The 24,955-nt window shown below is 39.5% G+C and overlaps 2 protein-coding genes across 2 annotated transcripts in view; one reads left to right on the top strand and one right to left on the bottom strand.

Moving 5' to 3' along the window:
* The window catches only part of PFKL (phosphofructokinase, liver type), a 57,985-nt gene extending 52,749 nt beyond the window's left edge, over positions 1 to 5,236 (top strand). Inside the window, exons 20-22 of the mRNA XM_070753141.1 lie at positions 436 to 535; positions 2,540 to 2,645; positions 4,200 to 5,236. Of these exons, the coding sequence (XP_070609242.1) occupies positions 436 to 535; positions 2,540 to 2,645; positions 4,200 to 4,347 (354 nt within the window). The 3' untranslated portion in view covers positions 4,348 to 5,236. The remainder of the gene's footprint in view (positions 1 to 435; positions 536 to 2,539; positions 2,646 to 4,199) is intronic.
* A 4,623-nt stretch (positions 5,237 to 9,859) lies between these two features.
* CFAP410 (cilia and flagella associated protein 410) lies at positions 9,860 to 21,656 on the bottom strand. The gene is made up of 7 exons (XM_070753140.1): positions 21,430 to 21,656; positions 19,312 to 19,330; positions 16,937 to 16,983; positions 15,331 to 15,560; positions 13,350 to 13,521; positions 12,949 to 13,036; positions 9,860 to 11,711 (listed from the first exon to the last, which is right to left on the bottom strand). The coding sequence occupies exons 1-7, from the start codon at positions 21,612 to 21,614 to the stop codon at positions 11,583 to 11,585; spliced, it is 870 nt and encodes a 289-aa protein (XP_070609241.1). The 5' UTR covers positions 21,615 to 21,656; the 3' UTR covers positions 9,860 to 11,582.
* Positions 21,657 to 24,955: the final 3,299 nt, after the last annotated feature.

Genomic DNA, 24,955 nt, shown 5'->3' with positions numbered 1-24,955 from the left:
TCAAATTGAACCATCATCTACTCAAGAAGGAGGAGACCCATTGAAAAGCAGTAACCCCATCCCAGGCTTTTATGAGCAATCCAGAAGGATACCGTGATTCATGTCACTGAATCTGCTGGTAGATCAAGCAGAATCAGGAGAGAGATACTCTCCTCATCCCAGGCCCACTCACAATTTATTAACAATTGATGTCCATTGCCATAAAGAAAATACATGTTCGGTTAGAGCTTCCTCAGTTCAGGGCTGTAAAATTAATAGATATTTCCCATTTTGCACCTGCTTAGACCTTGCTGCTTTTAACCATTTCCCACTGTTGTAGAAAATATTTGCAAAATGTCTTCTGGGTTAAGTGGTTCCAGCCAACTATACATCAGCTCAGCTTCTTCCTACAACAGGATTGACACGGCTGCTCTACTTTCATTTTCCTATCTCTAGGGAGGTGCTCCAACCCCTTTTGACCGCAACTATGGTACCAAGCTGGGTGTGAAAGCTGTTCTATGGATGTCAGAAAAGTTGAAGGATGTGTATCGCAAAGGTGGGTCATAATTATATCTCAGTGATAGAAGATGTTGATGCCATTGCATCCTGTAACAAGAGAAGATGCTCAAAGTCTGTTGGCAGAAGTTGAAACAATACGCAACAAATACCCTGTTTCCCTGAAAATAAGTCACCCCCGAAAGTAAGACATAGGAGAGGTTTCGTAGAATGACCTAATATAAGGCATCCCCTGAAAGGAAGACGTAGGAGACGTTTTGTTTCGCAGCATTCCCGAACAGAACATATATAACTGCTGCCCATAAATTGCATCCCAAAACGCTGCATCAATCAGATTTAAAACGCATCCAACATGTGGCTGCGTGTTTGGATGCGTTTTTGCTGCAGCAGGATGCAGGATACAATTCATTGAAAAAAAATAAGGTATCCCCTGAAAATAAGACATAGCACAACTTTTGGAGCAAAAATTAATATAAGACGCTGTCTTATTTTCGGGGAAACACGGTAGCATGTTCCCATTGGCCTGCTTCTTAGTTTTTGTTTCTAATTAGAAGAGTAGCAGGACACGAAGCAGAACAATAAAATGGTTACTGTAGGGCAGTGATGGCGAACCTTTTTTTCCTCAGGTGTCAAAAAAGTGCCCACACTCATAATTCAATGCTTGGGGAAGGCGAAAACAGCTTCCCCTGCCTCCTGGAGGCTCTCTGGAGGCTGGAAATGGCCTGTTTCCTAACTTCTGGTGGGTGCAGTAGGTTCGTGTTTCGCCCTCCTCAGGTTCCAAAGGCTTCCTTGGAGCTGGGGGAGGATAAAAATGCCCTCTCCCATCCTCCCGGAGGCTCTCTGGAAGCCAAAAATGCCCTCCAGAGCCTCTGTGTGAGCTGGCCAGCACACACATGCACGTTGGAGCTGAGCTAGGGCAACAGCTCATGTGCCAGCAGATATAATTCCATATGCCACCTGTGGCAACTGTGCTATAGGTTCGCCATCACTGCTGTAGGGGATGTGTTGCTGTTATATTATGAGGCAACTTATCTGTGATTGGTTGCTTTGATTCTCAGCCATCTATTTGCTAATAGTGATTTCCAGCAACATCATGGCCATTTTCTTCCAATTAAGGGAATGAGGAACTTAATCAAATCTTGAACTCTATCATTTACAATATGCTTTGATGAAGTGGACTTGAAGTACAGTGGTCCCTTGATTTTCGCGGGTTCGAATTTTGCGAAATGGCTATACCACGGTTTTTCAAAAATATTAATTAAAAAATACTTTGCGGGTTTTTTCCCCTATACCACAGTTTTTCCCACCCAATGACGTCATATGTCATCGCCAAACTTTCGTCCGCCTTTAATAAATATTTTTTAATAAACTTTAATAAATAAACATGGTGAGTAATAATCTAAATTGTTGCTAAGGGAATGAGAAATTGCAGTTTAGGGGTTTAAAGTGTTAAGGGAACGCTTGTGATACTGTTCATAGTCAAAAATAGTGTATTTACTTCCGCATCTCTACTTCGCGGAAATTCAACTTTCGCGGGCGGTCTCGGAATGCATCCCACGTGAAAATCGAGGGAACACTGTACATCCAAATTTATGGCATATAGGTTGGGTATATTTCAGCATTTACAGTTCTTTGCTTTGTCCATGCTGCCTGTCTGCCAATCACTTCTATTTTGTATAATGCTAATCACCTTGAAAATTATTTTGTGGAAATATTTGATGTCAAACAAAGCTATTGATTAATCATTCTTATCAGAATGATTATCATGAAGCTGGTTTTCAAGGGGTAGATTATATAATTATTTTCCTTCAAATTTGTCAGTACGACACCTTAGGACATTTGCTGGCTGGGGAATTCTGGGAGTTGAAGTCCAATTATCTTCAAGTTGCCAAGGTTGGGAAACACTGCCTTAGGACACCAGTACGACACCACCAGTCATTTGGTGGTTGTTGCAATATCCAGAATTACCTCATGTAAAACCAAGGTCATTTATGTGATAAGATTATTTTCTTGCATTGCAAGTAAAGATACTCTGTTTTTCTAGGCCGAGTATTTGCCAATTCTGCAGAATCTGCTTGTGTCATTGGCCTTCGTAGGAAGACTGTGTCATTTAGCCCTGTGACAGAGCTTAAAAAAGTCACGGATTTTGAGTAAGTGTATTGGTGGAATATCATAAAAATTCTCAAGAGGGAACACTGATATGCTTGAAATTACGGCATATAGAATGATGTCAGATAATTTGTTCATGTATTGGTCAACTAATTGGATTTCCTCTCTGTCTGCTGATGTAGACATGATACATACCGTATTTTACAGGGTATAAGACCCACCTTTTTCCTCCCTAAAAGAGAGTGAAAATCTGGGTTCATCTTATACTCGGAATGTAGCTTTTTTGTAGCTTTTTCCCCCCCAGCCCTAACTAAGTACTAACTATCTTCCCGGCTTCCTACTCCCTCCAAAGAAGGGGTTTTTTTCCTCAGTCCTAAGTCTTTGCAGGCTTGTTATCATTCCTACTCCCTCTGAAGAGGGTTCTTTCAGCCCTAACGTGCTACCAATCGTCCTGGCTTGCAGCATTTTAAAAAAATTCCTACTCCCTCTGAAGCAGTTTTTCCTGCCCTAAGTCTTGCAGGCTTGCTTTCATTCCTACTCCCTCTGAAAAAGGTTCTTTCAGCCTTAACCAGGGGATAAAATAATGTGCTGAAGCTGAACAGACTAAGTACGCTAGCCAGATGAATACGTGGTAGGTAGATTTTGCCCCCCTATTTTCCTCCCCCCAAACTAAGGTGTGTCTTATACTCTGAAAAATATGGTAATCATTCCTTCTGAAGATCTTCTCAGAACCGTGCTACATATATTGAATCTAAAAGTGAGCTGTGGTACTTCTTGACTATTATATATCTACTTTGAAAAGTGTTCAGAAACTTCAGATCGTGCAGTACGCGGCCGTGAGAGCCATCGTGGGGCTTCCCAGATTCGCCCACGTTTCTACAACACTCCGTGGCCTGCACTGGCTGCCGATCAGTTTCTGGTCACAATTCAAAGTGTTGGTTATGACCTTTAAAGCCCTACATGGCATTGGACCAGAGTACCTCCAGAACCGCCTGCTACCGCACGAATCCCAGCAACTGATAAGGTCCCACAGAGTTGGCCTTCTCCGGGTCCTGTCGACTAAACAATGTCGTTTGGCGGGCACCAGGGGAAAAGACTTCTCTGTGGCGGCCCCGGTCCTCTGGAACCAACTCCCCCCGGAGATTAGAACTGCCCCCACCCTCCTTGTCTTTCGTAAACTACTCCAGACCCACCTACATTGCCAGGCATGGGGGAGTTGAGACACCGACCCCCAGGCTTTTTTATATTTTATGTTTGGTATGTATGTGTTGTTTGGTTTTAAATATGATAGGGTTTTATATGCTTCTTTTTAATATTAGATTTGTTTCGCTGTAATATTGTTTTTTATTGTTGTGAGCCACCCCTCGTCTTCGGAGAGGAGTGGCATACAAATCTAATAAATTATTATTAATTATTATTATTTTCTCTTGCGCATGAGGGAATGTACAGGTCTAACTGGTAGCTGTGCCCCATGACTTAGATATTCTGAGATTGATTGTTAGAGAGACATGATATGCATCTATTCAGAGCCACTTTGGGGTTGCACCACCTGTGCCAGGTTGGTATTCATTCAGACTTTCTCTGTTTGTCTGCAGACACAGGCTTCCTAAGGAGCAGTGGTGGCTGAATTTGCGCCTTATGCTGAAGATGCTGGCCCACTACCAGATCAGTCTAACTGAATATGTGACTGGAAAAATGGAGCACGTCACTCGGCGTACACTCAGCATTGAGAAGGGATTCTAGCTAGTTCTCCCTTAGCAATGTCCCTGACCGATTCCATGTAGTTCTCTCCCTTTCTGGCCTTCTCATGCCTTTTGATGCCACTGTGAGCCAACAAGAGTGTGGCCAGAAGACCGCCTGCCTTTGTTGCAAAATTACTCCATGCCCTCACGGTTCTTACATTCTTTCCCTGCTCACCGAGGAGCATGAATGGGCTCACTTATCCTTCGTCCATCCCACTTCATGGAGCCCTGTCCCCAAATCTAACAGAGGGTGTGTCATTTGTTAACAGGGAAACAGAATTCAAGCAGAATTTGTTCCTATTTCGCAGGGTTTTTAAAACATTCCTACACTACTTAGAAGAATTATGTACTGCTTGCCAATGGACAGTTTTTAGATTCTTCTTTGCCTGGTGCCAAGAAGAATGCAAGTTTTTAGAAAGGGCCTTCCTGTAATTTGGAGAAAATAGTTTCCCAAAAGGTCTCCTTGGGAAAATTATCTTAAAACAACCGAGAATTCCTTTTGCTATCACTGTTGACCCGAGGCAAAGATCCTTCTTGGCACATGGAAGTTGCTTGCAATAGAACAGCAAACATTACGAGAGATTTTCTTTCTCCCCATCCCTCCCTCCTTGAGTTGTAGTTCATGCCAACGGGGAAAGAGTAGCATTTCTGAGTGATCAACAGGGGTTGCTGGTATGCCATCACTTTCCTTAGAATCCCTTTCTTAATTCTATCTGGCTCATGTGTTTAATTCACTCTCCCTGGCTGGTCTGTGATGATGGCACAGCTCTTGATTGGGTTGTGTTTGTACCTTTCTGGTGCATCTGTGTGAATCCAATGCCCTGTATTGTCTGTTTGTCTGTGGCATTGCTTTCTGTCCTGTAGAAATATTAAAACACACACTCAATCAACTGTGTTTATGCTCAAATTGTGTTTTTTGGTTGGAGATCTGCAAGATGCGATAAGTCAATGGTTTTTTTAAATTCCAGTCTTATTTGTACCTGATTGTTCATTGAGAATATCCTTGCTAAAATAGTGTTGAATAAGACGGGAGGCAGGATAGTTTATAAGTCAGTGTGTAATTTATACATAACATCCTCCTCATATTTAGAGGAGACATTAGAATTTAAGATGCTGCCTTTGTTCGAAATTCAATTATTTGATTTCTTAATTGAAAGCAATTTTCTATTATCTTTAAAAAATAGTGTTTTCCATTACTTCAATCTGAGCCTTCTACCTGAAAATGCAAGGTGTGTGCACAGGTGCTGACATGTTAATATGACACTGGCATGCAAGGCATCAAACTTGAACATTGGGCGCTATCTAACAAAATGAAATTCAATGGTGAAAAAGGTAACGTTCTACCTTTAGGGAAGAAAAATAAAATGCACAGATACAGTATATGTGGTACATTGCTCAATGGTAGTAACAGTGAGAGGGATCTTGCAGCCCTAGTGGACAACCATTTAAATATGAGCAGCAGTGTGCAGCAGCTCCCAAAAAAGCCAACACAGTTCTAGGCTGCATTAACAGAGGGATAGAATCAAGATCACACGAAGTGTTAATACCACTTTATAAGGCCTTGGTAAGGCCACACTTGGAATACTGCATTCAGATTTGGTTGCTGCGATGCCAAAAGTATGTTGAGAATACAGCGAAGAACAACAAAGATGATTAGGGGATTGGAGGCTAAAACATATGAAGAATGGTTGCAGTAACTAGGAATGTCTAGCTTAAGAAGAACCAGGGAAGACATGATAGCAGTGTTCTAATATCTCAGGGCTTGCCACAAAGAAGAGGGAATCAACCTATTCTCCCAAGCACCTGGGGGTAGAACAAGAAGCAATGGGTGGAAACTAAATAAGGAGAGAAGTAACTTAGAACTAGGGGAAAAAATTCCTGACACAACAATTAGCCAGTGAAACAGCTTGCCTCCAGAAGTTGTGAATGTTCCAACATTGGAAGTTTTAAAGAAGATGTTGGATAACCATTTGTCTGAAGTGGTGTTGGGTTTCCTGTATAAGCAGGGGGTTGGACTAGAAGACCTCCAAGGTCCCTTCCAACTCGTTATTATTAGTATTATTATTATCTCTAATACATAACCCCTTGCATCTCAAATTATCTTCAATCCAATGCCAATTCGCACAATATACCTGTCTGTTAACTGGAAAACTTTGTTTCAAAGAGAATTAAGAATTTGTTAGAATTTGAATTAAACAGTAATAGATTTGGGGAAGAGGTAAAGGGGAAAAAGAAGGAGAGAGAATATACTTGAGACAACAGTGCACTTCTCAGGACCTGGATATAACGAACAGAGCAGAATGAGTTCTATGAAGATTATAGCAAAGTTATTGGCCAAGCTGGTGTTGAAGAGGTTTTGGGAAATGGAGAGGGGAAGCTGGTTGGTTCAATTGTTCATGGTGTAACAAATGAAGACTAAACAACTAAACAACTAATAGACTTCATGTCAAAGTTATCAGACTGCACAATTTCTCAGGGTTATTTGTAATAGCATCATGAAAAGCATTGATGATGTGGAGAGAGGCATTGAGGCAGTTCCAGTCTGTGGAAAGTACATTTCGGCTGCTTTGAGGGTTTTTGTTGCTTGTCTACGCAAGTGTTACTCCTGTTTTGTTGGCCAAAAAAATATGTTTATTTAAACTTGCATTTATGAAGATAATCTAGGAACTTGAATACCATAATTCATTTTCAGTTAGAAAAAAAAATCATTGCATAGTTCAAGAGATTTCTGTGCTAGGCAATTAGCCAGAAGATTTAGGATGGGGAGGAATTGGGTTGGCTGGACTTGTGTAAGAATAAGTAGCTCAAGACAAGGAAAGAATGTGATAAAACAGCAAAACATCATAAATTTACCAAAATTCTTAGTAGATCAAACACATTGGCAAAAATACCCTTAGCAGTTTTAGGACACATTGTGTGGGATACAAACCTCTCATGTTCCGAAATAACCTGAGTTTTCTGCTGCCATGCTATAATCTCTCTAGTTAACTACATTTTTTCTGTCATACCCTGTTGCTATTACATTTTATTATGCTATTTTCCCAATTTAGCCTTTTCTCATGGTTATCTTCACACTACTGCTATAAAGTATGTCAAGGTATGTTTCAGGCTAAAACAGTGGTTCTCAACCTGGGGGTCAGGACTCCTTTGGGGGTCAAATGACTATTTCACAATGGTTGCCTAAGGCCCATGGGAAAAAACAAATTTTCCATGGTGTTAGGAACTAAAGCTTCTATTCTGGAGCCTTGGAACATATTTTTACAATCCAACCAATCAGGGTGTTTTATAGTGGGGTGTCCCTCTGACCTTCCTGCCAATTAGCTTAAAGCTCTTTTGGGAGAATTGGTGTTAGACTTATGGTGACCACAACATGAGGAACTGTATTATGTGGTCGCGACATGGTTGAGAACCACTGGCCCTAAAAGATGGCAACTGGACTATGATCACCCACCCACTGAATACTAACTACAGCCTGGCCTTCCGCAATGAATATTTCAATCTAAATATGTCAGTCACACTGGTGCCTATATAGTTATTATTCTCTTAAGTGTCTGTGTATTGGGACACTGTCTTTTTTAAAATGACACGTCCTTTTAGACATGAGTCATTCTGTATTAAAATCTGCTTTTATAACTGTTCTGCCGGACTCTCTGGTAGGAGACTCCCAAAAATTCAAAGGTACAAATTTCAGACATACACACGTTTGAAAATTCAAAACCATGTTCTTTATCACAAAATTCAAAATAAACTAAGCACTCTTTTTGTATTGCAAAGAGCACTCGTCCCAAAACAACCTGGTAGTTTGTACAAGTCCCTTATCAGTTCGTAAGTACTTAGTTTGCAGCTGTGAAGAAAGTCACAGTCCCTCTTCTTCCACGAAGTGAAACACACTTTGCTCTGCTTTGGTTTCAAAGTGGTGAAAAGTCAACAAAGGCCGGAGTCATCAAGACATTAATGAAACACAATGATCAGATAATTCTCCACAATGGCCAAACCCACACGCTGCTATTTATAGCAGCAGCACTAATTACAGCAGCCCCACCCAACCACAGGTGGCCTCATTTACTTTTGTAATAATCCTTTAGTTGTTGCTTCCTATGCATCTCTCTACACATGCGTGGATGTGTCATTAATTCTTGTTCAGAATCCAGAGATGATACAGATGATTGATCTCCTCCTGGGCTGTCTGCCAAACTCTCCTCCTCCCTGTCACTCAGGCCTCCTTGGTCAGAGGAGACTTCGTTGGCAGATTCCACTGGGAGCAAAACAGGCCTGCAGCATGTGGATGTCTCCCCCACATCCACCTGCACATTCCTTGGGGCAGGAGCTGGGCCAGAGCTAACCACAACAATTACAGATTACCGTACTCCCCACAGCATTTCTAAAAGACAAGCTTCAGGTGCACAAGTTAAATCCTTGTCGAGAATTTTGACCTAATTAAGTTAAACACAGAAGATTGAAAGAAAGGAAAATATTGATATTTTGTGATTTGAGAAACAATTGTGAACATTAAACTGTTTTCTTTATTGATATATGGCATATTTCATGTTTTTTTCTTTTTTCAATCTTTTGTGTTCAACTTCATTAAGCTTTTTTCACTGCAATATAATACCTTTGTGAATATAAGTTTCACCAACCATGTCTTAAATATAGTTAGATGACATATTTGGTGTACACACATTTTCGACAATAAGATATTCTATAGTAGATAATGCAATATAACCAATTTTTACAAGATTATATGCTGAATTTGCTTTAAAGTTCAGTTTTCAAATTAAAACAATTCACCTTTTCTGTAATAATTGCAGTTGGTTGGTATCTGTCCCTTTTTTTCTACTAAAACAATTCCTTACTATCTATAAGAGAATATTCAAATATAACAAATGTTTTTTATTTAAAACTTTTACAAATGCTATGCTCTTCACATCCTCTGAATTACTATTATTTTGATAAGCCATAGTTATCAAAGTTTGAGCAAAAATCTTGATTCCTACGTAAATTTGAATAAAGTTAAAGCTTCCAGAACAAACTAATGCACAGCCGTAATGCTCAGAGGTGAGTTTACAACAGGGGTGTCAAATTGGCGACCCATTTCGTTGGATGTGGCACGCACAGGCCATGCCCACCCAGGTCCATGAATGGGAAAAAGATAGAAAAACGTGATGTGATGGCAACATTTGACACTCATGATTTATAATATGCAAGTGTTCATTCTGAAGTCCTGATCACAAGAAGGAAGCACTGGCTTTAAAGCATGTGCTAGAAAGGACACATAACATTTGGAGTCATGGCAAAACCAAAGGATTTAGCCACTTTTTTGCATACTTAAAACACTGGATGCCCAATTAATATTGAGGATTCAAACCTCAGAATTTGAAAAACTGAACTTTTAGGTGTTACTAGAACATGGTATTTCCTGGACATCACTCATTCGCTTACTTAGCTTACACATATTTTTGCCAGCATTTTTAATCAAATAGGTGAAGCTGGACAAAAAAAAACAACAGGGACCATTTTCACCAACTTAATATTTTAAGAATGAAAAGTAAAATTTATTTTCATGTGCTCGGCAATATTACTCCAGAAATGTTTTAACAGAAGTAAGAAATCCCAAGTTACAAATGGAACCTGCTTGCAAACCAAGTTTTAGCAAGGGCCAGATAATCCTGTACATCCTGAGATAAACCCTGACCTGGATCATTGTTCTATAAACAATCAGCAAAAAAGTACATAATTTTAACCAGTCATTAATGAAAAAACATTCATATTATGGAAGGAAATTTTTACTTATTTCATGACATAGTGGGGCTAGAGAAGCTAAAGGACTATCTCAAATAATACTGTATTGGATTTTGTTCAGCAGAGTTTAATGCTTATATCACATTGGTATTGTACCCTTCTCCCCTCCACGAAGCCTTTATTTTTTAGAAAGCTTTAGAAGACTTCATACACAGAAGGAAACATTCCAATTTGGTAAAATGTATTCTATTTTTCAGAGTATAAGACGCACCTTAGTTTTGGGGAGGAAAATGGGAGGAGGGAATTCTGCCTACCAGGTATTCATTGGGCTAGTCCTTACCCTGGTCAACTTCAATACATTATTTTCCTTGCTAGTTTTTAAGTTAGGGGTGGTGGGGGATAAGCTTCAATACATTTGTTCGCTCGCTGGTTTTGAGGTTGGGAATGGTTGGGGCTATGCTTATAAAGCACCGCTGATTGTCGGAAGGAGCTCAAGTGAGTAAAGCAACCAAAGCAGGGAAGGGATAAGACAGGGCAGCAGCTGTTCTGGGTAGCCATTTTGGGCATCACACAAGCATTTGGAGGCTGAAAATGCAATGTGTGGAGCACCAAAACACAAGCTTGTCAGTGAAAATCTCTGCAGCCAGGAAGAGGAGAAAGACTGAAAGAGAGAAAGGGAAAGCAAAGACCGAAAGGTAGAGGCCGGGGAGTGGGCGGGGTTACATTTGGAGTATAAGATACACCAAAATTTTCAGCCTCTTTTAGGATGGAAAAAGGTGCATCTTGTACTCCGAAAAATGTTATGTAAAATGTAAGTGGAACTGAATTGCCAGGGATATTTCCGCCCCCATAAATTTCAAGTTACCGTACTTAACAGAGGAGGATTGATGACAGCAAAGACTTGGCTTCAAGCTTTTAATTTAAACATTCAATGATTTTCTTTTTATGAATTTTAACTTTTTATGAAATTCTGGTTTTGAGACCAGGATTGTCAAACACTATTTAATGAAGAAGGAAAAGAAAGAGACATGAAGACATGAAGCTTAGACTTGCTCCAATTTTGGGATGTTAGGAAAGGCCACCAGTTCTAACCAATTCAGCTATATCACAGGTTTGGTCTGGCAAAGGCATGAGTAAACAAGTCTAGGCATGATTCTTCCAGCAGGAAGGTACCAGCAAGAGATGAAGTACATCCTCTTCCAAATGATAAGTACTCTTTTTGGTCCACAAATAGACGTAATCAATACGCGCTTATTTGTAATCTCTGCTGCTGGCCAATGTGGAAGGTGGAATAATAGTTGTAAAATGCAGGCACATAAATTGTAGATGAAAAAAATTATTGTAGAACATTGTTCTAAGCACATGAAACACAAGATGTGCTTGTTTTTTTTTTCTCTGTACAAAATCATCCATTCTCACGGGAAGTCCATAAACACACAAAGGATGCTAACAGGACTAGTGAAGTTTTGCTGATCCAGAGACAGTTCTTTGGATTTGCTATCGGTCCTCATGAAGTTCCTTTTTCTGCAAGGCTTGGAGTTTGTTTCCAGCTGTTTGATGGACGACTTCTAAACCCTCTGAATCCAGTTCTTCTAGAAGTAACATGATGGCACTGAGGATATTATTCTGTTAATCAAGGCAACAAAAAACAAAATCAGAGCAGATCGTAGAATTAATTACTGTGCAGATGCTGCCTGGTCCTCTTATTACTATAAGTAGTCCTTGACTTATGACCACAATTGAGCCCAACATTTTGGTTTCTAAATGAGACAGTTAAGTGAGTTTTGCTCCATTTTATGATCTTTCTTGCTAGTTAAGTGAATCACTGTACTTGTTAAGTTAGTAACCTGGTAGCTAACAGATATATCTTTGCTTTCTTTTGTCACAATCCTTCTACCTTATTTGCAAGTCATTATATTTTGTTATGTTCTCCAGTTGTTTATCTTCTATTTGGCTATCTCCAGATACTGCCACATACACTATCCAGATTTTTTTTACTTTCTTATTGACAATTGTTAAATCAGGGGTAAAATGTGGCAGGTGCTTGTCTGTCCCAAAGCACTTTAGTTTCTTCATTTTCTATTACTTCTCTGAAGTTCCCACCAGTTCTTGCTTGTAGGCAAGTGGTCTTTCTTGCAGGTATAGTGGTACCTCTACTTAAGACCTTTTCTAGATAAGAACCGGGTGTTCAAGATTTTTTTGCCTATACTTAAGAACCATTTTCTACTTAAGAACCTGAGCCGGGAAAAATCTCCCAGGAAATTTGAGAGTGGCACGGAAGCCCGGCCAGTTTCCTGCCTTTCCCCTTTTAATCCCGGCCATCTGGGCTGCCAGAGGAGCATTTCCATGGCGCTTAAGGAGGCTTTGGCAGTCCAGAGCGAACGAAGCATTTTCCTTTCTCTGGGTGCTTGGACAGGGAATAAACCTCTGCCAGCGCCCAGAGAAAAGAAACGCTCCCTTCGCTCTGGGCAGCCGAGGAGTCACCACAGCGAAGAAAAGGCGCCGGCTACAAAGTGAGCAAGCGAGAGGAGAGGGGAGCCCTTCAGCGTGGGAAGGAAGAGGCAGCAGGTACCAGCAGCAGCAGCCAGTGTATGGGAGGCAGTGTACGGGAGGCAGCCTCGCGCCAGGTGTATTGGAGGCACGTACTCCTCCTCGCCCCGTCAGAGTCCCTCTTTTTTTTAAAGCTTCTTTGCAGAGGCAGCATTTGTTTTCTGTATTGTCTTCTTAGTTATAATAATGCAGCTGAGCTAAACCGATTATTACCTGGGTTTTATACAATTTTTTAGTGCAAGACAAATACATCATATGATCCAAAATACACAAAACTATGGCTTTTGGGGATGGTGAAGACTCTTCTACTCACCCATTTTTTCTGGGTACCACCCACTTCTTTGGGTGAAAATGTGTCTTTTGGAACAACAGGCTTCATACTAAGCTGCTCACAGATTTTACTGTACAGGAGAAACATTAAGTAAAAAACATTAAGTAAAAAGCATGACTTTATGCAAGGTTCTATTAACATGCAACCTGCAAAGGACTATATTTAAAGAGGAACACATAAATTACATGTTTCTGTAGGACTAGTGAAATTTTGCTGAAAATACTTAAAAATCATGCAGTTCCCTTCTCATATTCCAATGTATTGGTTTACAAAAGCGAGACATTCTTTTTTACTCCAGATTGAACCACATGTTGGACAAAGTGTTCTTCATAAATTAAGTCCAGAAAATAAATACTAACAACAAATAACAGAGCTCGCCTCACTTTGTCTCAAGTTCAGTGCTGAAGTTCGTGAGTTCATTTTCTGTTGTACACTCTGTCATGCTGGACTCAGTGTTAGAGTACTGGCAGCAGCTGTCTACATCTGTTTTAACTGGGGGTGCTGTTATCTCTTCTCCTTGTACTAGAGCATGTGACAGCTCTTCCTCTGTCACCACTATACAAATCAAACAAAAGCCAAAGAGGGAGCAATATTACTTATTTACTCTTACATTGTTCATAATCCATCCCACCCCAAAGGACTCTCAACAGTTTAAAGCAATAACATATTTTTTTAAATAAGTGTTCCAAGCAGATTCATCATAGCAATAGCACTTATATAGCACCTCATAGTGCTTTACAGCACTATTGAGTGTCAGGATCGAACTCCAGGCTGTATGCAGTTAGCCTGCATTACTGCACTTTAACCACTGCATCATCAAGGCTCTTCATATTAAATTGAAACCTATAGTAAGTTTGATATAGTCCTACATATTATATTTGATGTATTTATTTGTACAAGAAAGGCTTCTTTGATTATAAAATCTTTGGCTATATACTACTTTTCCAACATAGTTAATTTTGTGAATTGATAACTGTAGAAATTAACTGCTTTTTCATATTTAAAACTAAGAATTTTATTTATTTATTTGATTTGTATGCCGTCCCTCTCCGAAGACTCGGGGCAGCTAACAACAATATAAAAAGACAATGTAACAAATCTAATATTAAAAATAATCTTAAAAACCCCAATTTAAAGAACCACTCATACATACAAGTATACCATGTATAAATTCTATAAGCCTAGGGGGAAGGGAAATTTCAATTCCCCCATGCCTGATGACAGAGGTGGGTTTTTTATATATTAAAAATATATTAAATATATTAAAGAATGCATTTATCAAAAATACTTTCCCATTAATAAACGGTCCCAAATTTTATAAAAGTAGAGAAGGAATAAAGTATGAGGAGCCAGAATTTTTTGCCCCTTTTTTTAATCTTCTGAAATTTAAATATGCATTTCAACAGCAAATATTTATTTATACAGGCCAAGAATAGGATGAGCTTAATTGTAAGTTAACTGAAAGAATATTAATACTCTTTTGTGCTCCATATAATGTGATCTCTGGAATTCATTTTGTCCTGCTCCAAAACTCCCCTCACAGGAAAGGCTGAAAAAAATTCAGCCTCATTTTCTCTGAGGGGTACGAACGGTATTCTGGGGAGGGCTGCATACTCCTCAAAGGCTGCATACTACTAAAGGGATATCTAATTGTTCTTGACAAGGAGTTCTTTTCATATGAAACAATACCTTCCCATCATGAAACAATACCTTCCCGACATTGTTTGGTCGACGGGACCCGGAGAAGGCCAACTCTGTGGGACCTTATCAGCCGCTGGGATTCATGCGGTAGAAGGCAGTTCCAGAATACATCCGGAACCGCCTTCTACCGCACGAATCCCAGCGGCCGATAAGGTCCCACAGAGTTGGCCTTCTCCGGGTCCCGTCGACCAAACAATGTCGTTTGGCGGGCCCCAGGGGAAGAGCCTTCCCTGTGGCGGCCCCGGCCCTCTGGAATCAACTCCCCCCAGAGATTAGAATGGCCCCCACCCTCCTTGTCTTTCGCAAATTACTCAAGACTCACCTTTATCACCAAGCATGGGGGAGTTAAGATATTCTTTCCCCCTAGGCCATTACAAGTTATGCATGGTATGTTTGTGTGTATGTTTGGTTTTACTATAAGGATTTTTAGTTGTTTTATTAATTGGATTGTTGCATGCTGTTTTTTTTTATCATTGTTGTTAGCCGCCCCGAGTCTGCGGAGAGAGGCGGCATACAAATCCAATAAATTATTATTATTATTATTATTATTATTATTATTATTATTATTATTATTATTTCAAATAAATATTAATTCAAAGTTAAATCTCATTTTGTTATACAATTCTTAAGCACTACCCTCAAGAAATGTGCTGCTATACACACTCTTATTGTCAAGCTTGTGGAGACTTGGAAGATTACGCAGAACTGTCATTCTGTAGCGATGGAGGTCAGAGCCACAGCAGGGATTGTCCGACATCCAGAGGATTCTCAGGCGGGGCAGTTTTTTCAAGTGGAACAGCTCATGGAGGTTTGAAATACAGTTTCTCCTGAGGTAGAGCTCAGTTAGCTTCTCGCACTGGTTGAAAGGTTCCAGGCTGTAAATATTATTTGCACTAGGGAAGAAAACAAGGGCAGCATTAACAACTACAATTCTTTGTGCAACACAAATACCCTAGGGCAGGTGGATAAACATGCGTTTGTGCCCTTTCGTACAGTTCTATAGAATATCTGAAACCATGAACAAAAAGAGGACAAAGAAAAATAGCCAGATGATTATATTCACATTGTCCATTACATTTTCAACATTTTGAAACAAGAACTATAGCATCAGACTGTACACACTGAAATTACTTATTTCCTAAGAGAGTACAAGTCTTGAGTGCTATGAAGAGCCGGGGTGGCGCAGCAGGTAGAGTGCTGTACTGCAGGCCACTGAAGCTGACTGTAGATCTGAAGGTCAGCGGTTCAAATCTCATCACCAGCTCAAGGTTGACTCAGCCTTCCATCCTTCCAAGGTGGGTAAAATGAGGACCCGGATTGTGGGGGCAATAGCCTAGCTCTGTTTAAAAAGTGCTATTGCTAACATGTTGTAAGCTGCCCTGAGTTTAAGGAGAAGGGCGGCATAAAAATCGAAATAAATAAATAAATAAACATTACTGAACATAGGAGTAGAAATTGGGTCAGCAACTAAAAATGCATTTTTAAAAAAAGAAAGTAAAATAAGATAAATCCGGGATCCAAAGTACAGAGTTATTGTGTTTCCCCTATAATAAGACATGTACCGACAATAAGCCCTATAGGGCTTTTCAAAACATGCCTTGAAATAAGCCCTGCCCCTAAAATAAGTCCCTCCAAATACTTTCCAGAGGAAGGGGAGAGGACATGCTGGGAGCCTCTCTTGGGGGGACAAAAAAATATAAGCCCCTGTCTTATTTTTGGAAAAACACGGTATGATAAAGAACACTTATAATTACATAGAGATCAGTGATCAAAAATGAATTCCTGAAATGAATGTGTACATACACACACAATCAGCAAGTGTGCAAAGAGATAAACAGCTAGGGTGTTCAAGAATGATTTGAATGATGGATTGTTAATTTGTAGAGTTAATGAAATGAAATATGAAGACCTGTAATTTCCTTCCTTGTGATCTGATGTTATTAAATAAAAATAACAATAATTCAAAGCATAGAAAAGAGGGTACAGTATCGCTGGAGGGGTAGGTTAGGCACATAAGGTAGAAACATACATGATCCAAAAATGGAATAATACCACTACACGAATGTTTACTGAACAATTATGTATAGATATTGCTAAAGAAATTTGAAATTTTTGCTAAACCTAAAAATGATACATAAAGACACAATGATTTGAAAAGCACATTGCCTGAATGCTTAAGAGATAGGACTTATTTTCAGGTTCCATGCTGAAAGAAAGACCACTGATTTTCCTTGGCTTTTATTTAGCCAGTCATCATTCTAACACACACCTGAATGTGACCACCTCAATATTAGGAAGCTCATGGCAGATTGATATCTAGATGATTAAAAAGAAAACAAAATATTAGCAAAACTTCAGTCCTGCAAGGGAGAGGGAAATATGTAATTAATTGATTTATTATAAATATTGTATTTAAGCTATATATTACAACAGATTCTTTGTCAATCAAGGCCAAAATATATTGAATCCAAATATCTACAAAGAGCAGTTGAATTTATAATTTTTCTACTTCAAAGAAACCTACCGTACATTATTACTGGGTGCTAATTTCCAGAATTTCAAGAATAGTATTCCTTAGAACAATGTTTCTCAACCTTGGTCCCTTTAAAATATGTGGGCTTTAACTCCTAGAATTCCCCAATCAGGTAGGAAAGGCTGAGGCCTTCTGGGAATTGAAGTCTATGAATTTTAAAACTGCTAAGGTTAAGAAACTGGTCTGGAAGATAAAAGCAGATTTTTCCCCCCTTGGTATGCTAGGGCTTGAACCTGTTCTAAACAAACAGACATTATGACTGTGCTTCCCTGGATGACAGTTCAGATATACAGTGCAACTGAAGCATCTGTTGAAACTCTGTCAATCAAGCAAGATAAATAATAATAAATAATAATTTATTATATTTGTATGCTGCCCGTCTCCGTAGACTCAGGGCGGCTCACAATAGTGAACAATATATGACAAATCCAATAATTAAAAACTCTGTCTAAAAACCCTTATCATTAAAAATAACCACACAACCCAATCATACGATACATAAATCTTATTAGCAAGGGGATACATCAGTTACCCCATACCTGGCGACATAGGTGGGTTTTCAGAGACTTCCGAAAGGCGAGGAGGGTGGAGGCAGTTCTAATCTCAGGGGGGGAGTTGTGGGCCGGGGCCGCCACAGAGAAGGCTCTTCCCCTGGGTCCCACCAGATATTGTTTTGTCGACAGGACCTAGAGAAGGCCAACTCTGTGGGACCTGATCGGCCGCTAGGATTCGTGTGGCAGAAGATGGTCCCAAAGGTATTCTGGGAGGCAGTGCGAGGGAGTCACCACAGCGAAATGGTTTATTCCCTCTCCAAGCGCCCAGAGAAAGGAAAAGGCTCCGTCCGCTCTGGGCTGCCAAAGCCTCCTTAAGCGCCACTGAAAGGCTCCTCTGGCAGCCCAGAAAAGCCCGAGATGGCCAGGATTAAAGGGGGAATGACAGGAAACTGGCCGGGCCTTCGTGCCGCTTTCAAATTTCCTGGAATTTTTTTCCAGGCTCGGGTTCTTAAGTAGAAAATGGTTTTTAAGTAGAGGCAAAAAAATCTTGAACACCCAGTTCTTATCTAGAAAAGTTCTTAAATAGAGGCGTTCTTAAGTAGAGGTACCACTGTAATATAACATCTCCAAATGATGAGTCAACCCCTATCGGTTCTCATTGGCAGTGTCAGCATGAGGTACGTGTAGCTAAAGTTGGTTCAAAATTACACCAGTGCCAGCCTCTCAGCCCTCTAATATCCACTTTTCCAAAGAGAAAGAGGCAAAGTACCAACTGATAAGTCTTTGCTTCTTTCTTGGATTTAGTATCTTTTCATTCCATTCATAAGAACACAAGAAGAGCCATGCTGAATCAGGCCAAAGCCCATCGAGTCCAGCATTCTGTTCCCCCATTGTAAATTGAGATCTTGAGTAGAAAGAGAAGGCAAAACCCTCCCTATTCCTTGACCCCCAACAAATGGTACTCAAGGGAATCCTACTGCCTCAACCAACATGGAGGCGGCACATGGACATCCATTTCAATAACCACTGATACACTTGGCATCCATGAATCTGTCTAATCCTGCCTTGAAGCTATCAAGGCTGACAGCTGTCACGACCTCTTCTGGAAGTGAATTCCATAAACCAATGGCCCTCTGGGTGAAGAAATATTTCCCTTTATTTGTCCTCGCTTTCTTACCTATGAGCTTTAGGGAGTGCCCCCTCATCCTAGTATTGTGTGATAGAGAAAATAATTTTTCTCTATCCACCTTTTATATTCCATGCACGATTTTATACACTACGATCAAGTCACCCCTTAAACCCCGTCTTTCAAGGCTGAAGAGACCAAGGTGTTGCAACCTGGTTTCATAAGGGAGGTGCTAAAGTATTAACATAACAAAGTATAAGGAAGTGATAAAAAGGATAATAGGACAGGGACGGTAGGCACAATAGTGTGGTTATGTACGCCCCTTAGATGTTGGGTAGCTCATTCCTGTCAGTGTTCCTTCTAAAATTCAAGTCAGAAAATATCTGACAACCATGCACAATCCTCTACTGGGAACAGTTTATGAGAGAGAACCAATACGCCAACAATTATTTCCATTTCTTACATATTAGAAACTTAGAAATAGTACTTACATCTGAAATACAGGTTCCCCTAAAAAAGAACAGCATATTTAAAAGGCATGTATAAAACAGTATATTAACTAAAGCAGTATTAAAGCTACGTAAAGCCATATATGAAAGAATAATTAGAGCCCTCTACAAATGCCCTTTGTATTTTTAGTAAGCCTATGAAAGGCAGCACAACTTACTTATGACCTGCTATATATGTTTTGTTGACTTCTCTTCAACATGCCTATGCTCGTGAGTGCACAGATACTACTCCATGCAACTAGAAAGCCTTTGAAATTTCCAATTCTCTAAAATAATTCCTATCTATGTGCAAGTCAAATTATTTCTAACCACACTGTAGTTAGGTCCAACAAGTGCATACTTGATAAAAGGAGAGAGCTATTTCCCCAATATTTCACGGGGAATCTCACATTTCTGGAAAGATTTTAAACAGAAACGGGATCCGCAGACAACAGCTGTAATCATAGCAGCCATTTACATGACTTATCCCCAGGAAATCTATAATTTGAATGAATGAATGAAAGCAGAAGTCTCTATTCTGACTGATTTTACAATATATTATATAACCATTTGGAATGTAAGATATTTCAGACAAGAAAACAAAACAAACAGGTGGGGATATTTCTGGATGATAACTTCAGAATATTTTTAGAAGGAAGTGAAAAACTATTGTTGAGAAAAAGGAGGAAAAGAAAAATACAGAGGTATAATAATAAGACATGTAAGTATCTAATCCAAAAAACAGTATGGAATTTTGAAAACAACAGATCAACGAGGACTTTAAAAAAGTCTTATAAACAGTCTGTATGATCCAGGAAGTTAATTAGGAAGAAAGTAAAGCTCCAAGTAGCCTTTTCCAGAACATTTAAAAAATTGTTTGATCTCAAATATGCAACCATGGAACTCAAAAAGGAACAGTAGAATAATGGTCTAGGTCAAGGGAAGGCAAAGTTGGCTCTTCTATGATTTATGGACTTCAACTTCCAGAATTCCTGAGCCAATCATGCTAGCACAGGAATTCTGGGAGTTGAAGTCCTCATATCATAGAAGAGCCAACTTTGCCTACCCCTGGTCTAGGTAGACAATAGTTTATATTAATCAGACTGTATTTGGCTAGGTTCTGAATAGATTTAGGAGATTATAGATTATACAGAACTGGACAGGTCCAGATGACCTCAGGGTAGTGTAACTTTACTCATTTTGGAAAGGGATAAATGAACCCAAGGCTATTTTTATGACCAAAGCTCCTTCCTGGATGGACCAAAGTCAAGTTTTACTATCTTTTTTTTAATGACACGCACTTGATCAATGGGTGAAGGGGAAAGAGAAGTGGTGAAGAAAAACAGGCTATGAACTGAAAAGTAGTAGTAAAAGAGAAATGAAAAAAAAAGAATGACCAGATAAAGAAATGTGATTTATAATCCTGCAAAACCCAAAATAAAAAATACCGAAATGGATCATTCTTTGTCAAGTGGACCAGGTGAAAATTGAAGCCTTATTTGAAAAGAAACCATCACAAAAACAACATATATGATAGAAAAAAACGTGCTCTTTCTAATGAAATAAAAATGAAGATGATTGAAGGTGAGAAAACAGAGAGCCATAGAAAAAAACTTGCTCTTTCTAATAAAGATGATTGAAGGTAAGGAAACACCTCTGTTTCCTCACGTTCAATCATCTTCATTTTTATTTTGTTTTTGTGATGGTTTCTTTTTAAATAAGGCTGCTTGGTCCACTTGACAAAGAATGACCTAAATGGGATATAATACCCCATTTCAACTAATATTTACACAATTCTTTCCTTTTGCAACCACTCTGGATTTAGCAATCAAAAGAGTCTATAACGATTTCAGGGATTCACTTTTTGCCGGGCAAAGCCTTTTTATTAATTTATTAATAATTCTGCAAGCCATACATTTTTTTTCACCTCTACACCTCTCGGTAGACTATCTCGACTTTTCGGTGCCCATTGCGAAGACAACGGAGCAAACAAAAGCGAGGAGCAGAAACTCTGATTCCTTGCTTGAAACTATAGCGACCTGAGCATCCCAGTCGCCACGGGCCAATGGCGAGGAACGCCGAAAACTGCAGTTAATACAGAAAAGGCCTCCTCCTCCTCACCAGCAATTGAGCTTGCGAACCCCTGCAAGGCTGGTGGCTTTCGCTCGAGACAGGACCGCTTTGCGAGTCAATTTCATGGTCTCCTCACACCCATCGGGCTTCTTGGGTCTCTTGGCTAAGGTTGGCTTGGGAACTTCCGACGCGTTTCCCACGACGACTCCAGGCGCAGGCGCCATCATCTCCATCCCCGCTCCCAGAGGAGGCGGGATTTAAACTCTCTAACTCCCGGCCCCTCGACGTGGCCACGCCCTTTAACGGCGGCGCACACAAATCTGAGCAACCACTGCAAGGGGGCGGGGCTAGTTGTTAAGTCTCCTTCGGTGGGGTTTGTTTCTTGTCTCAGTCGTGGCGTTTCTCCGCGGAACTGTTTCCTGTGATAGCTTCCCGCCTTACTTGGGCGTTATTTGTAGCCCCTGTTCGTTAACCGTGTTTGTTTCCTGTCCTTAGGGCTTGATCGACGTTTGTGGCTGGAACTCGGCACTTTTTCACTACTAAAAAATAATTGTTTCCCCCCCACCCCGTTTTCTCTCTACATTAAAAACTAGCATATCATCACTTCTCCCATTTATATTTCATTTTAACCCTTCCGTCGTAGTCGGGGGCAAACAAATAAAGAGGAATGCCTTCTTGCAGCAGTTAAGCATAAGTAGCAAAAATATTAAGCCTCATACATAAGTGAAGCAGGTGTCTTTAAATCAGGTGTCTCACTTTAACACTTGTGGACTTCAACTCCCAGAATTCTTCAGCCAGCTTTGCTGACTGAGGAATTCTGGGAGTTGAAGTCCTCAAGTATTAAAGCAGACAAGATTGGAGAACCCTGTCTTAAATGGTTATGTCTACCCCTGTTGTCACATAAATTAACATGCACAATGGTAACCTAGCTGGCTGAAGAATTCTGGGAGTTGAAGTCCACAAGCCTTAAAGTGGCCACAGTTGGAGAGTCCTGCTTTAAAGAATGACACAAGGATGAGCTACCCAACATCTAAGGGGTGTGCATAAGCGCACTATTGTGTCTACCGTCCCTGTCCTTCTGTCCTATTATCCTTTTTATCACTTCTTTATACTTTGTTATGTTAATACAAACTATAACTCTATACTTGTTTGACAAATACAATACAATAAAAATAAATAATTGATACATTATCAAGTTATTTCTGATCCCTAGTGGCCTCGTGGATTTTCTTCAAGATTCTCCATAGTAGGGATCTCCAACCTTGGTGAAGCCTGGCAGACTTCAACTTCCAACTAACTGGGGGATTATTGAAGCTAAAGTCGTGCCAAGGTTGGAGAACCCTGCTTCATAGCACCCCTTAATCTGTTCTTTCATATCTCTCAATAATGCACAAAGTTCAGCTGTAACAATCCATCCATCCTATTGCTGGCTATCCTCTTTCCTTCTACTTTTCTTAGCATTAAAGGCTTCTTCCAATGAGCTGAATCTTCACATAAATGTGTCCATTTGTGCCTCCAATGAAAACTCTAGATTGATTTGTTCCACAATCAATAAATTTTCTTGGCTGTTCATGTTATACTGGGGGGGGGGTCTACTTTTTTAATATTCTTTGGCTTTTTCAGCTAACCAGAATTCATTGGCAGTAATGTCTTATGTTCTTCGGGCTTTTTTAAAGCCAGCTTGAGCACCTGTCATCTCTTTTTCCATCTAGGGTTCCAATCTTAGTTGTATGATAGTCCTAGAGCATATACAGAGTGCAACCTGTTTATGCTTATGTTTATAGTTGTATGATAGTCGTACACCAGTTGCCAAAGTGCAACCTAGCTCAACTTTTGATTTTCTAGCTTTTAATTCCCTGTTAAGCTATAACTAGATGTGCCAACTGCAAAGATAACAACTCCAAGCTGATTGCCAAAGTCAGGCTAGTGAAATAACATTTTCTTTATAATCTTGCTTACATTATGTGAATGCTGTAAGCCTTGAAATGTGTTTTCTCAGCAAATTAATGTGAGAAACTCTAAAATGTTTTTGCTTTAAGGTCACAAGTTTTGTGTGAATGTTAGTGTTTCCAACATTATGGCGATAGATGTAAGTACATATGTGTGGGCTGTAAAAAGGAAAAGCTTTAGTTAGCTCATGTGTGCCTATTTTCATCTCTCTGCCTGCTCTTCTAGGGGGCAGATTAAACAGTTGCCAAAGTTTTGCTTTCTGATCAGAAAAATAAAACTGATTATCAGTAGCCTCCTCTACAGTGTTTCATTGGATTTATCAGATTCTGAACTGCATTCAGTGAAAAACCTTACACTACTATGTGAAATTAAGGCTATTGTACAATAGTTTACACACCCTAATAAGACTTATTTTTTGCATTAGAATGAAAATTGACCTGCTCCAATTGATTGGCCACTGTACGTTCCCATATTATCTTGGTTAGAATCTTGGCTGGTTTTTCTTATGTTGCTTACAATATTTCAGTGGATAGTCCATCAATTCCTATTATTTTCTGGTTTGGTAATAACTGGAATACTCATCAAAGCCACCTTGTAATACTAGAGATTCTTGTAAGTAAACAATATCTTGTAAAGTATCTTAGATGTTGATATATTTATTATATAGTGTTTCATCATATTAGTTCCATCTTCCTTTGATCTCCTTTAAAGCAATTACTGTCAGCTGACATCCATTAGCAAACCACTTTTAGGTTGGAATCTCCTGAGTTCAAAGATCTTTTGAAAGACTGAACTTGTTTTTCCATGTTTCCTTGTTTTTATTTTTAATGTCTTTATACAGATGCTGTAATACTGGTTCTTGTCTCTTTTCTTTGGTCTCTGAAACTCTTTGTTAAGTTCCTAAGATTTTTGTCTTTCTTGGCTTTGACTTCTTTTCTTGGCAATTTTCATGGTTTGTTCTGACATCCAGTTTGCTTTCTTCTCTTTTTTCATTTTATGCAGTCTTTTTATATTCTTCCTTAACTCATGCTTTGAGCTCCATAATTCCTTTGATTCTCTATCAATGAGGTTCAGAACTCCAAAGCAAGTCCTGAGCTTCTCCTTGAGCATGTGTTCTGAATCATATTGTGAAAACTTGCTGGCTTTCTTATTCTTCTTAGCTTAACTTAGAGCTTGAACATCAACAGTTACTGGTCTGTTCCACAATGAGCACCTGGCCATATCTTTGATGCTATAATTCAGCGGTCCCCAAACTACGGCCCGCGGGCCACATGCGGCCCGCTGAGGCTATTTATCCGGCCCGCAGGTGAGTGACAGGAGCACATCTAATTTTCTATAAATAAAATGCGGTATTTTGTTAGTAACTAATATCAATCATCAAAAAAGTTGCAAAAGTTTTTTTTTCTAATTTTGGCATCCAGTTACATTCATTTTCTTTTAATTAAATTCCCTCCTCAAAAAAGTACACCACCAATTATATTTATAACTTATTAACCATTATGCCAAAGTGCTTCCTTCTTTCTTTATACATTTTTCTATAAGCCAAGAAAACCTTGTATAGCCAATCAGATGTTAACAAAAGAAAATTAAAAACAAGACATAAACATATATGAATTTCAGACTT

This window comes from Erythrolamprus reginae, chromosome 5 (genome assembly GCF_031021105.1).
Source record: "Erythrolamprus reginae isolate rEryReg1 chromosome 5, rEryReg1.hap1, whole genome shotgun sequence".
Taxonomy (NCBI): Eukaryota; Metazoa; Chordata; class Lepidosauria; order Squamata; family Dipsadidae; genus Erythrolamprus; species Erythrolamprus reginae.
Note: the sequence above shows the minus strand (reverse complement) of the source record. Positions and strands in the feature narration are given on the sequence as shown.

Coding starts and splice junctions, on each gene's coding strand:
- CFAP410 (XM_070753140.1), bottom strand. CDS start 21,614: ATGGAGATGATGGCGCCTGCGCCTGGAGTCGTCGTGGGAAACGCGTCG. Junction 15,561..16,936: donor ATTGAGGTGGTCACATTCAG/GTGTGTGTTAGA, acceptor TTTCTTCCCTAG/TGCAAATAATATTTACAGCC. Junction 13,037..13,349: donor AGCACTGAACTTGAGACAAA/GTGAGGCGAGCT, acceptor TCTCCTGTACAG/TAAAATCTGTGAGCAGCTTA.